At 44.3% G+C, this 22,340-nt stretch overlaps 1 protein-coding gene across 1 annotated transcript; it reads left to right on the forward strand.

Annotated features, from left to right (window-relative positions):
- Positions 1-5,865: 5,865 nt before the first annotated feature.
- On the forward strand, positions 5,866-21,365 carry LOC134097665 (apolipoprotein B-100-like). The gene is made up of 28 exons (XM_062550596.1): positions 5,866-5,953; positions 6,423-6,449; positions 6,645-6,748; positions 6,922-7,067; positions 7,225-7,372; positions 7,554-7,706; positions 7,959-8,083; positions 8,173-8,258; positions 8,383-8,833; positions 8,922-9,036; positions 9,159-9,305; positions 9,396-9,607; positions 9,718-9,913; positions 10,041-10,220; positions 10,309-10,512; positions 10,624-10,791; positions 10,887-11,092; positions 11,205-11,384; positions 11,499-11,608; positions 11,743-11,950; positions 12,070-12,242; positions 12,337-12,500; positions 12,627-12,736; positions 13,100-13,473; positions 13,609-19,530; positions 19,642-19,762; positions 19,865-20,051; positions 20,212-21,365. The coding sequence occupies exons 1-28, from the start codon at positions 5,899-5,901 to the stop codon at positions 21,187-21,189; spliced, it is 11,250 nt and encodes a 3,749-aa protein (XP_062406580.1). The 5' UTR covers positions 5,866-5,898; the 3' UTR covers positions 21,190-21,365.
- The last annotated feature ends 975 nt before the right edge of the window (positions 21,366-22,340 follow it).

A 22,340-nucleotide genomic window follows, 5' to 3' on the forward strand; every position in this document is an offset into this window, starting at 1 on the left:
CTAGAGATGCACTGACATGGAATTTTAGGGCCGATAACGATAACCGATATTTATCCGTTTGTTGTGGCCGATACCGATACGATAACCGATATTACTGTTGGAAAAAAATGAATAGGGGACAACATTTAATGCATAATTTAATTGCAGTAATTGTATACCACCAATGATGGACATAACTCATAATAGTCCTCAGTGGTACAGCAGTCAAAAACAGCAATAGCCTGCACTGGGCCGTCATTGAGGTGCGAGTGAGTGAGTGGCAAGGGACAGTGCATGAATCGTAAACACTCAACGCAGATATATGGCTAGAAGCTGTGAAAAAGCTAGCGACCAAATCAGAGTTTTGTGGGAAACTTATGTACAGTTTTAGCAGCGGTTAATTAAATAAAGCTGCAACTCCTCGGACTGTATCTTGTTGTAGGCTAATTGATTCCTTGTGCACAACCTGCATTGCTGCTGCTGCAGCGGTCATATTACAAAACCCAACCGAACGAAATGGCAATATAATACTTAGAACTACTTATCTACGGATTTGTTCCACCAAAAACTTTGTCTCCCCGACTAGCGCGGCAGTACGGGCAGACATAACACACCAGCAAAACAATTCACTCTGAGTTGGCTGAGCTTCGCTCTCTGCATAGGTTAAAATGAAGATCGTTCAGGAGAGAATTTTGGGCTGTATAGATTAAACGCAGATCTTGTTAGAATGGTGAAATACTTCCACACAGCTGGCATTATTTTCAGGAAGAAGCCAACCAAGCTCAAGTAGCATGCAGCCAGACGGGCCTAGGGCTTTCAAGAATATCGGCGCAAATTATCGGCCAAAATTCTGTTATCGGACCGATAATAATATTTTTAAAATGTCACTTATCGGCCAATAGTATATCGGCCGCCGATATATCGTGCATCTCTACTAGTAACCAGATCCTCCACAGAAAGGCCGATATATCGTGCATCTCTACTAGTAACCAGATCCTCCACAGAAAGGCCGATATATCGTGCATCTCTACTAGTAACCAGATCATCCACAGAAAGGTATGTGAGGTGTTTTCTCTCAGGTGCCTGACCTCCAGGGGCCAGATGTCAGACATCCCAAGTCTCCCGGAAGTTCCGGGATTCTCCCGCATATTAATAGCGGCTCACTGATGCCCGCAAATTACTTAAAATCTCCCGGAATCTAGAGCGATCGGGCAAGATCGCGCACACACGACACAGACTGTGCTCAAAACCGTGCACAGCATCTGTGTAGCGCGCACACGACAGAGAGGCAGGGACAGAGGGAGAGACTGTTCATGTGTTTGATAGTGTGCGTGTGTGTCTCATGAAGCATCCTGATTGACATGTTTCGGTAAATCAACCAATCAATTTCCAGTGTGGGCGGGATTATATCTCTTCTCCCGAACCGTATCAATAGGTTTCATTTCAAGTGCATATTATTCAGGCCGGCTAGTTGCCAGGGCTACGAGTTGCAATGGAATAAGAATAAAAGCCGTTTACATAAATAGTATAAGCAGCCCATAAAGTAATCTACATATTCTTACATGATTAGAAGTGCATTGGGCTATAGGGCTATAGCCTGTATTATTGCCTTGTCTTCCACTTTTTTTTTTTTTTTGCGGGGGGTGGGGGGGGGGGGGGGGGGTATAGGGATAGGGATAGGGATACCTCCCTGAAATGACTTTTTGCAGGTTGGGATACCTGAGATGTGATCTGGTCAAGCTGGCTTGTTGCAATGCACTGGATGAAAAAGCAGTGCAACACAGAGCAAAGATAATGTTGAAATGATGGTTCATCCCTAAGCACCGAACGTCTATAGCGTCACACGTTGCAGGATTTCTGCACAAATACAGAAAAGCCTTCCACCTACAGATAGCGAAGTCTGTGAGCTTATTTCCCCCAGAAAAAAGGAAGCCATCCCTGGCCACAGCATAGATTGAGCTGCACGTCAAGAACAGATGGATTTGGGTTCATTATAGCTGCGTGTATATGTGAGGCTTCTGTCACGTGTTTCGCAGAACTCAGGGCAGACTGTGCCTTACGCGAGTAGCTATCTGGGGACCATAGATTAGGGCAAACTATTGACCCTGTGTCTGCTGTACCTGACACATCACCAGCCCCCTGCGTGTGTCTGACACAGCAGTCACAGGCAAATATCTCCCTTATAGACATGACAAACACCAGGCCAGTGTTTGAGTTTGGATTACACAACCATCATTTACATCAGGACACGAGAGCAACCTATGGCACCCACATGCATGAAGAACTTGATGACATGCGACCAAATTGTACTGCAACTTAGTCAATGGAATAATCTGGAAAAAATGTGCATTTTCTTACACGTTATATCAGATTAAACACACACACACACACACATATACACAAATAGAGTTAACGTGTCATGTTATTCAATACATTTCTTAACCAGTTAGTGCAACATGAACCAGGCTTGCTCAACGCTGCAGCTGTTGTACAGAATTAATGGGAGACTATGCTACATGTTTAAAAGCGCACGTGGTAGCTGTAACAGCCTCAGTTGCCTCTGGAGCCTTCATGACCCTGATGTGGCATTAGATACAGTAGAGGGCCTAAGGAACCCTACAGAGCCAGCCTCACAGCTTTAAGTTTCTGTGGCTCATTTACATTTTTACTTTAATTTACATTTAGCTGATAAGATGATATTTTGAATAGATCACTAATCAACAACCGGAAGAAAACTATGCATAGCAAGTGATGGTTATGTTAGAATTGTTGGAGATGTTAGGAGTAAGGAGTAAGTCTCAAAGGTAGAGGGGGATATCCTTGCTTGGATATGTTTGCTGCAGTGCACTTTTTACCTCTGTATGTGCACATTGTATGGCACAACAGCAGCTATGCTTTACTTTCCTATCCTGTTTTCAAATCCTTTTTTTTTTAATTCACCTGGCAGTATTATAATTGTGATTCTATTTTATTCATATAGGATATTATTTATATACTGTGAGTAACAGACAAGTCTGCACTATGCCTCTGTTCCTACCTCTTGTGTGTCTGCAATTTGTCTTTGGAGATGAATAAACTCTGTCTGTCCGTCTGACCAGTTATCATGACTAACAAGGCCCTACATACTTGAGCCCAATATAGATAGGGATGCTTGGCAGGTACTCGATAGACTAAAATGTACCATAAGGCATTAAAAGCAGCAGGTTTTGATGATGAACAAATACAACATCACCATTTTAGTGAGCGAGACGTAAGAAAGTGGGATTTTTGTTGAATTTCTGAATGATGAGCAAACAGGCTAGGCCAGGTCAGTTCAGATTTTTTTTTTCTTTTTTTCACTTCCAAAGAGCAATGTGGTCACAGATACACGCGACAGACACACAGAGAAGCTCCCCGACCCGTCACTCATGAACTAACATATGTGAGGAAAAGCACACATTCGCCCACATCTCCAGAGTACTGTACGTGCTGCAGGTGCAGTGGTGCGTGTGTCTCTGTTTGTATATGTGTCTCTGTGTGTACTGTGCGCAAGCCCTTCGGCTGCTCTTGACAGTTAAGCCCTGGCAATCTTAGGTTTTGTTTTCTAGGAAGCACCTTCATCACGTGTACAGATAACATATATACTGTACCTGTACATGGTGTTACCATGGCAGCTAAAAGCCACATATTACTGAGATAATATTAATCTGATAATTCAACAGAGATCAGTAATTCATATCTCTCTCTCTCTCTCTCTGTGAGTGTGTGTGTGTGTGTTGGTGTGCATGCATATAGTAGTCCTAATTTGTATACACTTACACATTTCTGATACCTCTACCCCAATTGAAGATTTATTATTTGACATCATAATATCAGCTAACATAAGATAACACTGCAGACATAGGATGCAAGGCTGGCTGTAAGTCACAAAAACAAGTTACCTTTTACCCTTCCCTTTAAGATTGTTTGTGTCTTGATAGAATGCTTTGATCTCTGTGATCTAATTGACTCACCTTACCATGTTTCTTATACTGATATCTGTAGCTTGTAGCCTATAGGCCTATTGTTTTCAGGGGTTTGGGATGTTGTCATTATTTTCTTCCCTGTCTTTTATGGATTTATTTTACTACACGTGTTTCACCAATCATAATGTGGAAAGCACTTTGAAATGCACTGATTACAAGTAAAGATGTTATATAGCTACTGGCTGATTGATTGGTAGACAACCGTTGTTTGTTTTGTCACAGATAATTGAATCACATCAAAATCCTGTGCCCCTTGATGTGGGGTGAACATCGTGAAGCTGGTACCATGAGAAATAAAGTCCTGAGGTTCAGACACAGTGCCATAACCATAAAAGTCTCATATGGAACTCATAAATGAATGAAAATGGCTGTGCTTGATAATAGATTTGTAACAAGATGTTCAAATTAGTGTAACCAGGGTCTCTGTGCAAAGTTCTGTGTTCAGTAATCAGTAGATTGTGCTGAGTCCCGCCTTATCTGAGTACATACTGCTCTACTGCTCTCACCTTACCTTTCAGTCCTGACAGATAGCTGATGTATCTATACAGAACTGGTCAGAAAGAGACCAAATGAAGACAGACAGGGAAGGATGAAATGATTAACAGTTAAAGCTATTAATGAACATTGTGGAGTCTAGGGCCCTAACTTTGAATATAACCAACATTTTCAATTTCATCTGTCTCCGGGTAAATCTCAAATATATCCCTATATTTGAAATGAAAAAAAAAAAAAGTATTTGAGTTTGTGCTCCAATGCTTTATAATCAAATCAAACAATCCAGAGTTTGTTATAAATAACTCAGACCCCCCAACTTTTCATGAAAACTACACCATCATTCACTTCAACGTAAATGCATATTCAAGTTTTAAATGTGGTATATCATTTGACCAGCAGAAGGTGATATTAAACAAAATAATAAAAAAAGTTATCAAGTTATATTTAACTCCACTTTTGCAATGGGATAATGTTTAACTCAAAATTACTGGGATGAAACTGAAAATTACTTTTGAAACAAAAAAAAGAACAATAACAAGAGACTACCAGGCACTTTTACACCAAAACTCAGAGAACATTATTTAGAGATTCTTAATGATCTAAAAAGGTGAAAGGTCCCCTCCACCCCCCTCTGGAAATCCATGATCATGTCACAGGATAACAATAAGATGAACTTTGTTCCTTTGTTGTGTTTGCTGTTCCTGCATTTCTCTTTGTATTATTTGTATTTTTATATTGCATAGGGTGTATAAATGAATCATTCTTCGTGAGGTATTGTCTCTATGGTTGTGGTCGTAGGGGTTCAGCATGGGGCCTTCCAGGTGAAACAGCAGTGAGTTGTGAGCCACCACAACCACGCCCCTGAGCAAGGCAAGTAATGCCAAGTTACTCCAGGGGGACTGTCCCCATAGTTAGTTCACTTTATGTTGCTTTGTATACGAATGTCAACTAAACGACATATCAATGAAAAATCAAATAGTGTGGTCAATGTAGAATTATATTATCTACAACACCTACAGTACAATACCCAATTTTCTTAAAAGTACAGAGTCTGCTATCAGGTAATTGCTGCCTGTAAAAATACATGAGTGTGACTGAGTTCAGTGGTAGGACATCAGTGTAATCTTCAGTAGGCCTACAACACAGAAAATGACTAAATACCCCGAAGAGTACAGTTTCTGCTATCTGGTTATCAGTGGGACTGAAAACTCTGAACCCTTATGAAATTTACCAAGTTGCCTTTGTCCTGCCACCCGAGCATATCACCTGGACTTTGGAGCAAAAGCTGTAATTTCTGCAGTTCCAGCCACCCCTCCCTGGTTACCCTTGGGGGTATAAAAGAGCAGTTCTGGAAGAGGGGAATCAGTCTCGTCTGAGTACTCGCTCCCACCCGAAAGGAAAGAGCTTCAACGAACCCACCATGGGGGACACAAAGCTCTGCCTCGTACTTCTCCTCAGTGCTGTCGCATTGGCCCGTAAGTAGCTCACCTCTACTCTCAAACTCTAGGCTCAAGCATTATGCCCAGGCAGGACAGTCTCTTGTACTGGTGTGGTAGTTTTCCAGTTTATTTTTAAAAGAAACTAAAACACATCCATAGCATGCTTTCCCCCCATGTTCTTAAAAAGTATTTTAAACATACAATATGTTTTTCATGCATTTCAATTTCAATGCCATGAATTTATTACAACTAACTAATCAAAATTGAAAAAAAAGATTAAATCACATTTAAATCCCCCCAAATATAACTCAAATATAACAGAAATAATCTTTCTTTACTTTATTTACTGTATGTGGACCAAATGTTTTCCAAATAGGACATGTCTCTTTTCTATTTGTTCAGTATTCATTATTTAGTTTTAGTGTATTCATTTTTATAATTTCTCCTGTTGTATCATTTACATATACTAAATGTATACTAAATGTTTTTATTTTCTTCCTTAAAGACGCTGATGACGATGCATCATGCCTGAGTAAGTTGTTCATTGTGATCCCAAAACATCTAAAAAAAAAATAACATTGTTCATGATAACATTATTAATTAGTTATATTAATTATTAATTAGAAAACTAATGGAAACAAATAAAGATCATGTGTGTAGTGTTAGCAACCTTGAGTATGAAAGTCATCCAGACACCACAATTGAGTGCTCTCTCATCTCCCCCTAGTGGCCAAGAGGTACAAGCCTTTCCACAAGTATGAATTCCTGTATGAAGCCGAATCCCTCAACTTCCTCAATGGAGCCGTCAACGGCCCCAAGGGAAGCTGCAAGGTATGGAACATGTATTTTGTTTTTGAAATACCTTATGCAAATCACTTTGAATATCATTCATTGTTGACATACTGTGAACAACAACTCACCTTGCACTAATTACCTTGTCAAAAGGATGTATATTCTAAGTGAAGGGAGACAAACTCATTGCTATAACCTGTTTTTACCCACAGGTTGAGATTGATGTTCCCGGCCCCTGCCAATACATCGTCCGCACCACTGAGTGCACGCTCAGCGAGGTTGCTGACTTCGATGCAGCTGGCGAGCCCGTCTTTGTCCCCGCAGCCACTACTGATGCCTTCCAGGCTGCCATGGAGAAGTATGCATTTCTCTCAATTTCCTTTTTTTTCAAAAAAATAACATAAGTAACATAACATGAAATAACTTTTACACTAGCACTATTTAACCCTTAATTCCAGAAATGCACCGTCAGTACGAATTAGAAAGTGACATGGCTGCTAAAATTCCCTATCCAGGAACCCTCTGAAGGTCACTGTTGAAGGGGACAACATCATCAAGCTGTTCCCTGAAGACGATGAGCCTATCAACATCCTCAACATCAAGAGGGGAATGATCTCTGGCTTTGCTGTGCCTGTTCTGGAGGAAGAGAGGAACAAGAGAATGGTATGTAGACAAAACAAGCTCCAGCAAAAGACAGGTTCACTTCTGCAATGTGGCCTTTGTAATCTCAGTATATAAAACGAAATGTTTTAAAACAGAAGAATCAACGGAAGGATAAAGAAGTACCTGGTAACCTGGTAAAAAAAAGCCATTAAGTATTTTGTCTTAATGTTAACCCATCCAGCCCACCATCTATGGATTGTGCAAGACTGACTACACCGTGAACGCCAGAGAGGACATCGCCACAGACGTCACCCTCACCCGTGACCTGTCCAGATGTGACCACTTCCACCCAGTCAGTGACTACACCAGCCCCCTGGCCCTCATCACTGGCATGGTAAGACACTATGGCAACTATACAAACAAACACAAAACAAAGCAAAGGAGGGAACATGGGGCAGTTTCACACTTGTGAAATGCGGTCTTGAAATAGTAAGAAACTATAGATAAACACGTTGCAACAACATTTCTGAAAACAAATGAAAACGAAACAATTAGTCTTTTTGTGAAAACAGTATATTCATAATACAATCATGAATATACTGTAATAAAACAAAGTCTTACAAGGACCTTTCTCTTCTCCGTTCAGCACTACCCTCTTGCCCAGCTGATCAAGAGCACCCAGACCTGCAACTACAAGTTTGACAACGCAGAGCACCACCCAGTGTTCGGTGAATGCCTTGAGAACCACATCCTGGTGCCTTTCTCCCACAAGTATGTCGCAAAGTCAGCTATGAATAGATATGAGATATGAAGAAAGCTCTCCTGCTTTGACTGTGTCTTAACTGATATAATTTCCACAGGGGGAAAAATGGAGTTACCAACGTGAGCAAGCAGAAGGCCACCCTCTTGGCCGTCTCTGAATACAATGAGAGAGTCTTCGACCCCGGTAAGATTTATTTTCAGGTTGCTAGGGACTCCATTAACAAATACACAAATACAAAATCTGTCATCTGTGCAATACAAAACACTAGACAACATTTCTGACTACAGTTTGCCTGTTTGATTTGTAGTTCTGGCCAATGAGCAGACCCTGACCCCACACGCCAGTGTGGACAAGAGCCCAATTCAGGACAAAGATGCCGCTCTCGCTCTCCTGAGGGAACTGGCTGGCCTTTCCAAGACCGACGACGGACAAAAGAGAGCCCATCTGGCCCACAGGATCGTGAGCATGGTCCGCAAGATGTCCGCTGAGACCCTGGCCGCTGGCGTGCCCGAGGCCCTGGAAATCTCTCGCTCCCTGACCTACCAGGCTCTGTTCCAGTGCGGCACCCCCGAGTGCAGCAGTGCCATCATGCAGATCCTCAGGACCTTCGACAGCTCTTCTATGGAGATTGACGCCACAGTCTACGCCATGGGGCTGATGCCCAACCCCACTCGCCAGCTCGTCCATGACATGCTGGAAATGGCCAAGTTCAAGCAGAGCAAACCCATCTTCTATGGTGCCAGCAATGCTGTCAAGAAGTAAGATACATGTCCAAAGTTTAAAAAAGAATTGATTATGACTGGAGGATTGAGAAATGAATGTTGAATGTTCACTGTCTTTCCTCAGACTGTACCAGGCTGAGGGCAAGGTCACTCCTGAGATTGAGGCTGTTGCCAACTTTGCCTTGGAGCAGATTGGAGACTGCACTGGTGACCAGGAGCACATTTTCATGTCCCTGAAGGTGTGTTTGTGTTAACATGCAGACAGTGTTAACACACTGAAAACCACGATTCCTTACTGTACTACTGAATTTTGTTAAAAGTATTTGCAAGTGTTGTGATTATGGGTCTCTATGTCACACAGGTTATTGGTAACATGGCCGCTGCTATGGGAGCTGCCAGCCCTGCCCTCAAATCTGCTGTTGTCCAGTGTGTCAACCAGCCCGCTGCTTCCCCAGAAGTTCAGCTTGCTGCCATCCAGGCCTACAGACAGACCGCTCTCCCTGAGGAGGTAATCCAGAGTCATCTCTGTCTTAATATTTATTGGCAATCTGTATTTTGAGCATTGCTAACTAGGCTACATATGTTATTTCCTTTACAGGGCAGACAGGTGCTCATGCAGGTCCTTTTGGACGGTGCTGCCCCACTTCAGAAGCGTGTTGCCGCCTACCTGGTGCTGATGAAGGACCCTCAGCCCTCTGAACTCTCTCAGCTGGCTGCTGCCCTGCCAATTGAGGAGAACCAACAGGCCAAGAGCTTTGTCATCTCTCATGTCACCAACATCCTGAGCTCCACAGCACCTGAGACCCAGGAGTATGTTACATTCAATTTCATACAACTTCAATTATCAATAATATTTAGTAAATAAGAAGTAATGAAAAATAATTAACCATCTGACTAATATGTGGTTCTTTTCTGCACAGGCTGAGGCAGAAGATTCTTGATGCTCTTCAGGGCAATGAGGTTGGAACTGTCATGGACCCAACCAAATTCTCCCGCAACTACAAGGTCGGATCCCTGGAGGGAAATATGATCTTCGATGGAGCTAGCTACTTGCCCAAGGAAGTTGTGCTGGATATGGCCCTGAATGCCTTTGGCTATGATGTGGACATGATTGAGGTATAACTGGAAGTACCTGCCTTAAAGTGTATTTACAAAGTATTCTATTAGTTTAGTGTCGAAGTAATTCAAGTAATTTATAATTGAATATTTGTTTGCTCCACCTAATTATGAATTGTACTTTCAGGTTGGCATGGAAGGCAAGGGACTTGAGCCAACTGTTGAAGCCCTGTTTGGTGCCAATGGATTCTTCCCTGACACTGTGATGAAGACCATCTACTATGCTGCTGATAGGATGCCTGGCCATTTCAGCCAGACTCTGAAGAACATCCTTCCTTCCCTGAGGAACGATAGGAAGAAGAGACAGGTATTCAACTCATAGATCTCAATATTTAAATCAGAAATGTATAGGTCTTAAAAGTGAAAAATCACCTTAATATTTTGTCGCACTGTAGTCTTCCCAGAATCTCCTGAGAGAGCTTAGCCGCAATGTCAACAAACTGTTCAGAGACCTGAAGGCTCAGGATGCCCCTGAGGCCATGGTCTACCTGAGACTGCTGGGAATGGAACTTGGCTACCTCAAGACCAAGGACATGGAAGAGATGGCATACTCTGCTGCAATGATGATTGACAACCTCCTGAAGATGTTCCCCACTGATGTGAGTCAAGAACAAAAAGTCAACTTTTCATATATTCTTGCTATCTCGAAGCATATGGGGAAGACAGGCACGATCTTTGGTTGTTTATTTATTCATATCAATGCTTTATAGTTCATCAAGGGACTGCTGACCAGTGCTGACAATGAGCTGTTTGCCCACTACATCTTCATGGACAATGAGTTCTACCTGCCAACCGGCCCTGGTGTTCCTCTGAGGGTTGCCCTGTCTGGTACCTTCACCCCTGGAATCAAGGGAGGAGTGCACCTTTCTTCTGACATGGTAAGACAGCTAACTGCATACTATCAAATAGTTCTACACAAGTATGCTACAACAACAAATGTTAAATTCTCCATTCCCTTCCCCTTCATCCACAGAGTGAGGTAGCCTTCATGCCATCCGCTGGCATTGAGTTTGTGACTGAGGTTGGAGCCCACTTCCCTGACTTTGTTCAGTCTGGTCTGGAGATGCACACCAGCATTTACCACGAGAGTGGCCTGAAAGCCAAGGTCTCTGTGTCCAACAACAACATCAAGCTGACCATCCCTGCCCCTCAGGGCCCAGCCAAGCTCGTCAGCCTCACGTATGTTTGAATCTTTGCATCATCATTTTGAAGAATAAATCTTAAGGAAGGCCATTTTTAAGACACATAACTGAAACCTAGTTAACATGATCTTTTTTCTCTCTTACAATAGCAACTCCCTGGTGTCTGTGCATGGTGCTGAGATCAAGACCATCCCAACCACGGGAGAGAGAGTTGATGTGACAGAGTGCACACCAGTCTTTGCTGGCGTGAAATACTGCACAGCTCTGCAGTACTCTGATGCCATGAACACCGATGAGTCTCCCTATTTCCCCTTCACCGGAGACAGCAAGTAAGCAAATCCAGAAAAAAACTGAAATTTCATAGAAGTACTTAAAATAGTTCTTATACTGTCAGTTGCTGTCAGAAATTCTGAAAAGACTGAAACATGTACCTTTTATTTTAGGCTTGCCATTGAGCTGCATCCTACTGGTGAAGTCTCAGAATATGTTGCCAACATTGACCATTCCTATGAGGACAAGACTGACAAAGTGACTTTGACTCTGAAGGCTGAAGGTAAATACAGTGTCTTAAAATGCTAAACACTGAGATACATTCACCTAAAATATCAATATAATGTATTACTGAACAGTCATCAAATGACAATGATTAAATGAGAGCACTGGCATAACTGTCTACTTCTATCACAGGAGCAGCAGCTGAGGCCACAGCAACTGTGAAGTTCAACAGGCAGCAGTACACCGTTGAAGCTGATCTGCAGGTCCCTGATTATGACTTGGAGGTTGGACTCAGGCTTGGCTCTGTTGACCCCAACACCAAGGGCAAGGCCACTCACTCTGTCCAGATTGATCTCGTCAACAAGAACATTCCTCAGGCCTCTCTGGTTGCCCTGGCCAAGTACGAAAAATAATATCTGTTGTTGATAACGACAAATAATATTTTATGTTTTTTAAGTTTTTATCAAGGACTGTGCTATGACCTATGCCAGTCCTAACCATTATGGCGGTCTCTTACAGAATTGAGGGAATGAAGGACGCCACTTTGGACCTTCAGCTCCTTGTGCCTGTACTGAAGGCTGATGCCAAGGTCTCTGCACACCTCCACCGTGCTGAGGGCCTGACCCTGGAACTGGAAACTGATGTTAAGCTGCCAGAGACTTCCTCTGCCCAGAAGATTGTTCTGAAATACGGTAAGTGATAATCTGCTTTCATTAATATCCTGTCTTGCGTATTTTTCATGTCTACATGATTAATTTGATGTCTTGGTTTCACCTTGTGCCGCAGATGCTGACAAACTGGAAGCTGAGATTAAATCTGATGTGAGCTCTGAGATCCAGAACATCATCCCCCACATTGATGAAGTCAAGGCCTCTGTGAATGGTCTTCTTGCAGCCCAGATTGGTCAGTCTGGCATGACCTTCGGTGATGTCCTCGCTAAATCTGTTGAGGTACGAAAGGAGTCATGATTAAATCACTCTGATAATACTCAAGATAATATGAGGGCCTAAAAGTTGTTGTTCAGAGTAATACACAGTAGGTAATATATTCATTTTGGCCTAATTTGTTTCCATCAGACTACCAATGCCTATCTGGAGAAGCTGGAGGCTGAGCTTCCTTATGTGCAGAACGTGAGGCTTCCCTCTCTTCCTGAGCTTTCTCTGCCCGAGAGGCTGTACCTGAATGCGTAAGTAATTTCAGATTGCAACTATTGTACATCTTGATAATGACAAGCTACTCGTCTGTTTCTCTAAATGTAAAGACAGCTAAAACATGAATATTCAGTTCCTTTAATCTATATTTTCAGAAGCAATGAAAATACTGCATACTGGATAAATTATAGCTAGAAAATGTCGCTTTGAACAAAGGCTTCAAATAGCTATTACTATAGAAAACATTCTTGTTTTCGTCGTAACTTTGCAAGTCATTAGTATGCTGTTTTATTAAATGTGTTTATTTCACACATGTTCATAGGTGATAAAAAATGACAAATATTTAACATTAAACATGCTTATTTATATTTCATTCAATCAATGCTCTTCAATTGCAGTGAGGCTGATGCCAAATACCACTTTGGCAAGCACTACTACACCATTGCCATTCCTCTGCCTCTTGGAGGAAAATCCTCTGGAGACCTGAACTTCCCTGCTGCTCTCACCACTCCTCACTTGACTGTGCCACAGCTGGGTCTGGAGGTTGCCTCCATTGACATTCCTCTCCCCGAGGTCTTCGTTCCAGAGCACGTGTCAGTGTCTGTACCTGTCCTCGGAAAGGCTGAAGTGTCCGCCAAGGTTCACAGCAACTTGTACAACCTGGAGGCTGATGTTTCTGCTGGTAGAGATCCAGTTGACCACCCCAGCTATTCTGCTAATGTGGCAGTTACTGGTAGCTGCCCTGTAGATATCTTCTGCTTCAAGGCTGAAGGTGAATACTGATTGAGTACTTACACTAAGCTTCATGTTTATTAATAACTGCATGCCATTCTGAAATTACATTTTAAACACATTCCCATATATTTGTTGAAAATAAATAAAATTGCATTGTATTCTCTTAATATAGCATCTGCGCTGCTTGCTGGCACACCTGATGATTCCCTCAAGGCTGAAGTGAAGACACATGTGCACCACAAGCTCATTGATGCCAGCGTTAGTGTTGTGGAGGTAGCAACTATTGCTGACAAGTTCAACCTGAAATCCAACAGCAAGATTGAAGCAACCAGCCCTCTTGGAGTCCAGGTGTCTCTGGAGTATCACGGTGATGCTGGTCTGAACACAGAAGAGATCTCTGGAAATGGAAACCTGGCAGCATCTCTCAGGGCTGGCCCTGTTTATGGTGATGCCTCCATCTCCCAGACGATCGAATTCTTCCCATTCAAGCCAGAGGCCAAGATTGATTCCTCACTGAAGATCGATTCCACCCTTGCCAAGGCCCAGAACACATTTGTTGCTGTCTTTGCCAATGGTGAGCTGTCTGCCACATCCAACACAGCTGCATTTGATGACACCCTGCTGCACCATGCTGAAGTGACCATCAAGGATTCCACACTGGCTGTGAAGTCTGATACCAAGGCAGATGCCCTCGGCCTGAAGATTCAGAATGTGGCTGAAGCCTCTGCAGGTGCTGGAGTTGTTAACATCAAGATGGAAACAAGTGCTGACCACGCAGAAGACCGCATCCATTCCCTTGTGACTGCCGTCCTGGATGTCAACGGACTGGCTGTGAACAGTGATGCTGATGTTAAGCTTGCCGACAACACTGCCACTCATAAAGCATCTTTGACACTGAACAAGGATGGCCTGAACACCAATGGAGCCACATCTCTGCAGAGCCCTCTGAAGCTGGAGAACACCTTCAGCGGTACCGTGGATGCATCCAAGGTTGACCTCAACATTGACATCAAGGGTGAATTTGCTGACATGAAGGTTGCAAATGCCATGTCTCTGACTGGAACCCCTGCTTCTATTGCTTTCAAAACCAATGCGGAAGCATTTGTCATTGAGGGAACCTCTTACACCCATTCCATTGTCCTGGATGTGCACGACTACACTGCATCTTTGAACATCAACAATGACCTGAAGGTCCTGCATGCCAACCTGGAGAATCACGCTGAGCTTAAGGCAGAGGCCTACAAGGCTGACCTGACCGGAAGCCTGAAGGCAGCCTATGGTGAACAGGAGCTCAAGCACACTTATGAAGTCAAGTATGCTGACCTGACTGCCAATGCCAAGTGCAGCACAACTGGTATGCTTCTGGGCTCTCACCTGAGCCAGAACACCGAGGTATTTGTTCCTGGACTTGCTATTAAAATCACCAATGATGCCCGCTTCAACTCTCCAGTTCTCCGTTTTGATACCACCACCCGTGCCACAGCTGTCCCCTTCAGCTTCAACCTTGATGCTATTGCCAATGCTGACGCTGACCTGACCATGCATGGAAAGCACACTGCTCAAGTTTACACCAAGTTCCTCATGAAGGCAGAGCCACTGGCATTTGCACACTCTCATGAATGCAGAGTCTCTACCTCCCAAAATCTTGACAATGGTGTTTCCATTGAAACTGTGCTTGACAACAAGATTGAAACCCTCCTGACTCCCTCCGACCAGAAGGCTCATGTGACACTGAAGACCAAATTCAACAACCATGCAGTCAATGAGGAGGTCAGTGTTTACAACAACCCAGAGAGGCTTGGACTGGAAGTGTCAGGAGCCATCCTGACCAGTCTGCTCAACACAGCTGACAGTGAGAACCAAGAGTTTGCTGTTTCTGGATTCCTGAAGTACGACAAGAGCACTTCTAGCCACGTCATCCACCTGCCTTTTGTTGAGAGTGTACCAGCTCTCCTTGAAGATCTGAAAATTACCATTGTGAGCATTGCAGAGGCCCTGCAGACTATCATCACCAGGGAGGACCTCGTTAACAAGTTGGAGAGTATCCCCCAGCACATCAGCGACTTTGTGAAGGAACTGAATGTGGAGGGAAGAGCAATCCAGCTCAAACAGGACCTGCTGTCCCTTTCCAGAGACTATGCCATCACTCTTGAAGACCTGGAGGCTACATTGATGAACCTGAGGGCTGCACTTGAGAAGCTTCTGACTGACCTGGCTGCCCGTATCAACGATACCGTGAGAGTGACCAAAGAGCTGATTACCAGTGGAGCACTGTCTGAAGCTGTTGTCAAGAGGCTGACTGAGGAGCTCAATGCACTGAATGAGGAATATGACTTCAATGCCATGCTTGTTGCAGTTATTGAGCTTGTTGAAGATCTGATTAAGCAGATTGATCTGATGAAGCTGAAGGACAGCAGCATTGCTCTCTTGCACGACCTGGATGCCCAGTATGCCATCAAAGCAAAACTTGAGGAAAGAGTGGGTGAACTGAAACAAATGATTTCCAGCTTCAGCTTGGCTCAGTTTGCTGAGGATCTGAAAAACCTGATTCTCTCCATTGACATTGAAGCTCTGACCAATCAGCTTGTGGCTCAAATTCCAACAGAACAAATTAACAAGATTGTAGACACAGTGAAATCTCTGGTGACAGAATTGGACATCATTGGTAAGCTGAATGCATGCTATGCTAATGTGAAAACTGCACTTGTTAAATATGAACTTGACAAGAGAATTGAAGCCATCCTGGAGAAGGTTGTTGAGCTCATCCAGAAATTCAAAATTGATGAGACCATACAGGTTGTTGCTGACACTTTGAAGGCCATCCACATCCCTGTTGCACTGGAAGATGCTATCAACTACCTGAAGGCCACAGAGATCAAGCAGGCTATTGAGCACTTGAATGAATACCTTGATGCTTTTGTGCAAAGTGTTAAGTCATTTGACTACAATGCCTTTGTAGATCATGCCAATGAGAAAATTGCTGCTTACACTGGCGAGCTGAACACACTCATTGCTTCTCTTGAGATTCCACAGAAGGTTGAGGCAGCCAGAGAATTTGTCAACTATGCTCTGTCCACATTGAGTGGCCTCCTGGAAGAACTCAGAGGCATCAAGGCAGCTGATGTAGTCAAATCTGTAAAGGACATCATTGATACCGTGGCTCTGAATGAACTCAGGGCACTGGTGGCCAAACTCCCAGAGGTTGACCTCAGAGCTGAAATTGAGCATTACCTGCAAGTAGTGAGCAATGTGTACACCAAGGTCATGGACATTGTCATTGAAACCTTCGGTGGAGTTGTTGATGCAATCCAGACATTGGCTGCTGATCAGGCCATTATTGGCCAACTTAAGCAGGTCGTTGAAGGAGTCGCAACTGGACTGAAGGCCAGCCTGGCTCACCTTCAAGACATTCTCCCAACACAGATTGATCTGCCCGAGTTCACCATTCTGGGCTTCCATACTGTGCCAGCCATGACCATCACTTATGATGATATCAAGCAGAAGGTTATACAGCTCATTGACTTCATTGTCAACTATGAAATCACCTTTGTGGATGTGGATGCTTTCTTTGGAGAGCTCTCCATGAACTACCTGCCTGACCTGTCTGCTATTTCACTGCCAGAGATCAGCCTTCCACAGATCTCTTTCCCTGCCTTCCCCAAGGTCAATCCCGAGGATCTGATTGACATTCCTTTGACCATCCCTGAGATTAAGCTCCCTCACATTCCCACTGAGCTGATGGTGCCAGCTTTTGGAAAGCTCTATGGTGAAATCAAAGTGAACACTCCCATCTACAGCCTCCGATCTGCTGCTGAATTCCAAAATGCTGAAGAAAGCCAGTATACAGCCTCTCTGACTGCCCAAGGATCTTCCTCCGTTTTGGGCGGACTGGATTGCAACCTGGATTCCAGTGCTAGAGTGAGCTTCCCAGAGATGAACCAGATCGTTGTCGCAGAAACCCTGAAGTTCACTTCTTCAATCCTTGCTGTTGACCATGAGGCAACAGTGAGCCTCCCACCCCAGGGCACTGCTAAGACCACGGTGAAGATAACCACATCTCCCATCACAGCTGAGTTGGTCAACAATGCAGTTATTGATGGTTTGTCTTTGGCTCTCGACACAACCTACCACCACCAGATCAACATTGCCCTGGTCTCATACACCAGTGAAAGCCATCTGTCTCAAAAGGCAGCTGCTCGTCTGGAAGGTCAGACCATCACCCTGACCATTGGACATGAGGGAACTACCAAGTTTGGCCTGCCTGACTACTCTGATGAGGGAACACTCAAGAGTGACCTGCACTATACCATGGACCTCAGCACTGCCAAGTTGACATACACTGGTGACATCAATAGTGCCACTCTCAAGATGAAGCAGGTGTTGAATGCTGATGCTGTTGTCCTCAGCTACCTGAACTTTGATGCCCGTGTTGAAGCCGAGTCTCCAATCATCAAGAACAGCCTGCTCACCGCCTCTGGAAAGGCTAACCTGGGTGACTTGAAGGTTGAAATCAAGGCCAATCATGACACAGAACTTGCTGGTGCTCTCAGTGGAACCCTGTCCAACTCCATCCATGCTATGGTTAAGCCCGTTGAGGTTGTGCTCGACTTCCAGAACAAGGGTAATGCCAAGGCCAGCCTGGCTGAGACACTATCAGCTAAACTTGATCTCCAGAATGACTACTCTGTCACCCTGAATTATGATCATCAGCACATTAACACCCTGGCCCTTGTCAAGCTTAACCAGTACAAGATGGGTTACAACGTAACTGTTGAAAACAACCAGGCAGAAACTGGAGTCTATGCTTCTGTTGATGCTGAAGCCAACCTTGACTTCTTGACTGTGCCTATTAGCATTCCTGAGCTTGCTGTCCCAATCATTGATTTCAAGACCCCAGCCATCAATGAGATCAATCTGTATGAGCACACTGGTCTGAAGCACCTGCTGACTTCCACCGAGCAGACAGTTGATGTGGATGCCAAGATTGTGTACAAGAAGAGCAGGTTTGCTCCCCTTATGGATCTGGGCCTGATTCACGTTCCTGCCATTGGCAGCCTGGTCTCTGAAGCCTCTATCAAGTCCTCCATCGTCAACCTGAATGTCAATGCTGAGGTGTCTGCTGAGGATGACGTTGTTATCCGCATCGGTGCCATCTCTGCATCTGTCTTTGAGGGTCTGAAGGCCAAGATTGACGGCACCAGCAGCCTTACCACCAAGAGAGGTGTGAAACTGGCCACAACCCTTTCCCTGGAGAATGCTCACGTTCAGGCTACCCATGACAGTACTCTGAACCTGAACACTGAAGAGCTGGAAGCTTCCCTTTCTGCTACAACTGATGCAAAGGTGAATCTGCCCATCCTCACTGCTGAGGCCAACCACCTCCTGACAGCTGACACAAAGGAACATCCCCAAGCAGCCTCTACTCTCAAGATCAAGTATACCTTGGACATCCCAGTCATCAAGGCTGTTGGTTCCGGAGATGCTGAGAACAGCCTGAAACTTGAGGCTGGTCTCTACTTCCTGTCTGTGGAATCATCCACAAAGGGGCACATTGATGGAACCATCCTGGACACTGGTCTTGTAAAGGGAGCCCTGGACAACACCGCTAATGCTTACCTGAACGAGAATGGTCTTCGCTCAACTCTGAAGAGCAATGGCAATGCACACATCAGCCATGGAGACCTGAAGGTTGAGCTTGATTTGGATGAAGACATTGCTCTTGAAGCAGGCCTGAGCCGCGTGTATTCAACTGTGAAAATTGACTCCAACAACGAAATCAATGTGGCTGCCCTGAACACCAAGGGAAAGCACTCTGCCAAGGCCACCATTGACCTCTCTCCCCTGAGCTCTCTGGCTGCTGATGTGGAAGTTGATCTTGCTCAGCCAAGCACCCTGGGTGAACTCAGCATCTATGACAAGACTGTTCTTGAACTGACCGCTGGAAAACAGAAGGCTGCCATCAATGCCAAGATTGTCACCCCTGTGTACACCACCACTGCTGCTGCTGAAGTAGAGGCTGAAATCCCTAATGCCAAGGGAGCCTTCAAAATCTCTGCAACATCCCCAGTTGAGTTCCTGGTCTACGACTTCGATAGTGAGTATTAAATCCACTTTCATTTTTCTATGGTCATTTTACTAAAAGGACTTTTGAGCCACTTTGTTAGACCCATGTGTTTTACAACCCCCTGTCTCTTCTTTAATAAAGGCTCCATTGCATCTGCTGTGGAGAGCTCTGCTCTGAGTCTGACTGGCAAGGCTGTCCTCACACATGCTGACCTGACTGTTGATATTCAGAATATCCTTACTGCAGCCATGTCTGATGATGGGTAAGTTTGGGAAAAAAATCCAAAACAGTTGTTTATAGTAAATACTTCATACTCAGTACCATTCAATTTCAATTTTTTTCAATTTCTTTGTCAATTTTTCAGCGCCTTCCGCCACTCTGTCAATGTGGACATCAGCAGCCCCACCTTCACTGATGTGAACTTCCGCTATTCAGCCCGCAAGGATGGTGCCAGTGCTTCCATCTCCACTCCATCCACTGGCTTCCTCGGACTTCAGCTCCAGGGCAGGGTCCCATCCCAGCTGTACGCTAGACTGTACAGTCGCTATGCTGTAAGTATCATGGTTGATAACATATCCATTTTCTTGTAAGGTACAGCTGCTGGTTCACCCACACAATGAACTGTGTATACATACACTTTTTTGCTATGCTTTTTTTGGATAAAGTCATGCTCCTGACCTCCATTTACCTTGTTTCTTTCTTGTCACACAGTCCGCCCCCGAGAGTGATGTGGAGATTCTTACCATCAGAGCTGCTGCCAAGGATGGAGACAAGCTGCACCTGCAGGCTGCCTACAACCTGGATGCCCCCAAGGACATCATTTCTGGTCTGGAGGAGAGAGTTCCTGCCATCACCTCAACCCTGATCAGCTTCTTGGAGAAGTACGGCATCGTCAGCACTCTTGAGAGCGTGAAGAACACACTGGTGACCGTAGTCACTGAGGCCTACAACACTGCCAAGAGCCACGCCCCCGAGATGAGCCAGCTGTCTGTCCTCTTCAGGGATGTCGTTGTTCAGTACCAGAAGACCGTTCAGATCCTGCTTGATGCCGCCATCAAGTTCCTGAGGGAGACCCAGATCGAGCTTCCAGGAATGGAGAAGGCTACTCTCCCTGAAATTGTGCATAAGATCACAGTCAACGTTGGCACAGTACTTGAGCAGCTTCTGCAGGTGATCACTGATAACCTGTATGCCTACCTCACACCAGTTGTTGACACCATCAGCGCAATCCAGGTGACCATGCCCTCTGGTGAGGTCCTGACTGGAAGCCAGATTCTGGACCAGGTGAAGGCCGTCTTGACAAAGGTTGTGGAGATGGTGAAGAATCTGGAGAGCCTTGACCACATCCTGGAGAAGGTGGGACAGACCCTCCAAGACGTTGTTGAGAAGGCCCAGGGCTTTGTTGACAGCTTGCACTCTGACATCCTCGACATCGTCTCTGTGAACTTCAACATCCTCTACCACAACTATCTTGCTGTGCTGAAGACCGTGACAGAGCATGTCGACTCCCTGCTGAATGTGCAGGAGGTTAACGACACCATCAAGCACGCTCTGGAGTTCGTCAGGTCTGTGGTGGATCAGATCCTCACCCGTGTCGCTGCCATCCTGCCCCACGGTGTGGAAAATGTTTACCTGAGAGTAAGCGATGGAAAGCTGGAGGTTGAGCTTCCATTTGCTCTCCACCAGTAAGATGCTGTGCAAGTAGAAACCAAAGCTACAATAATTCTCCGTAGGAGAATAAATTGACACTTCAACATTCTAGAGGGGTGATAACCTCCTTATATTTATGTCAGCTAAGCAACATCTTTGATATTGTTTTAAGTTACCATCATTTCCTTTGGTGACCACTGTTATTTTCTTTTGAGAACTCATGCAATGTGGTGAACACAAATATCAATAAAAATCATCAATGATGAAGCAATGCACATTTGTGTTTCATTTACTGTAAAGGCACAGGGAATATAAAAGCAATAGAATATCAAACATCTGAGGGGCACCTAAATGTTCTTGCTAATCCATCATCTAAACTCTTGTATGGATCAAACAAACAGTGAGAGAAAACTAAAATAAACTAGAATTGCATCTCCGAGTAGCTGCGAGAGTGGCTTTGCTCAGGTGCAGATTGCCAAAATCTGTCATCACTGTATGAAACATTACAAAAATATGAAACATGACACAGAGCTGCAATGGCAAAACTTGGCAATGAACAAAATAGGTGTTTTTTCCCTACTGTAGCCAAACATTTCACTTTTCATGTTGGTGAGTGATGGATTTACATTATACTGTATGTCTAGACTTAATGGATTATTTTGTAAAGAGGCACACAGCTGCATTGGCATAACATATGCAACAGACACTTTTGAATTTGCCTTGCCTCAAGACTTCACCTACCAACACTAACGTCAACGCATCCCTGAACTTGAAACTCTTCCTCTCCAATCACGACATACTGTATGCTACCAATGTTGGTGGTAGTGTACTGTATGGTTTTGTTGAGCAAAGTCTATAAAATAGGCTGTCAAAATCGTTTGTATTAGTTTTAACCAGCTCATGATAAAGATAAACTGAATGGGTAATTAGATAGATAGAGATAGTCTTTATTGTCCTATAAAGGATATTCTTCACACATGTCATTCCATTCCATAAAAGACAGTAGCATTTGATGTTAACATCACAGTCTCATACTGTACATATAACATATAATATGACACACAATACCACCATACCCCCCTCCCCTCCCTCCTCAACATCTGGATCTCCAAAAGTTGGACAGTGCAGACAACATAACCACAAAAGAATAGAGGGGATGGATTATTGTCACCGGAGTTTGTTAAGTGCAG

Source organism: Sardina pilchardus, chromosome 12 (genome assembly GCF_963854185.1).
Source record: "Sardina pilchardus chromosome 12, fSarPil1.1, whole genome shotgun sequence".
NCBI classification, from domain to species: Eukaryota; Metazoa; Chordata; class Actinopteri; order Clupeiformes; family Clupeidae; genus Sardina; species Sardina pilchardus.

What these genes read in the sequence shown, in the direction of transcription:
- LOC134097665 (XM_062550596.1), top strand. Translation starts at nt 5,899, where the DNA reads ATGGGGGACACAAAGCTCTGCCTCGTACTTCTCCTCAGTGCTGTCGCA. An exon ending in ACAGCACCTGAGACCCAGGA is followed by an intron (nt 9,608 to 9,717) that starts GTATGTTACATT and finishes TTTTCTGCACAG; the next exon opens with GCTGAGGCAGAAGATTCTTG. An exon ending in CCTGGTCTACGACTTCGATA is followed by an intron (nt 19,531 to 19,641) that starts GTGAGTATTAAA and finishes TCTTTAATAAAG; the next exon opens with GCTCCATTGCATCTGCTGTG.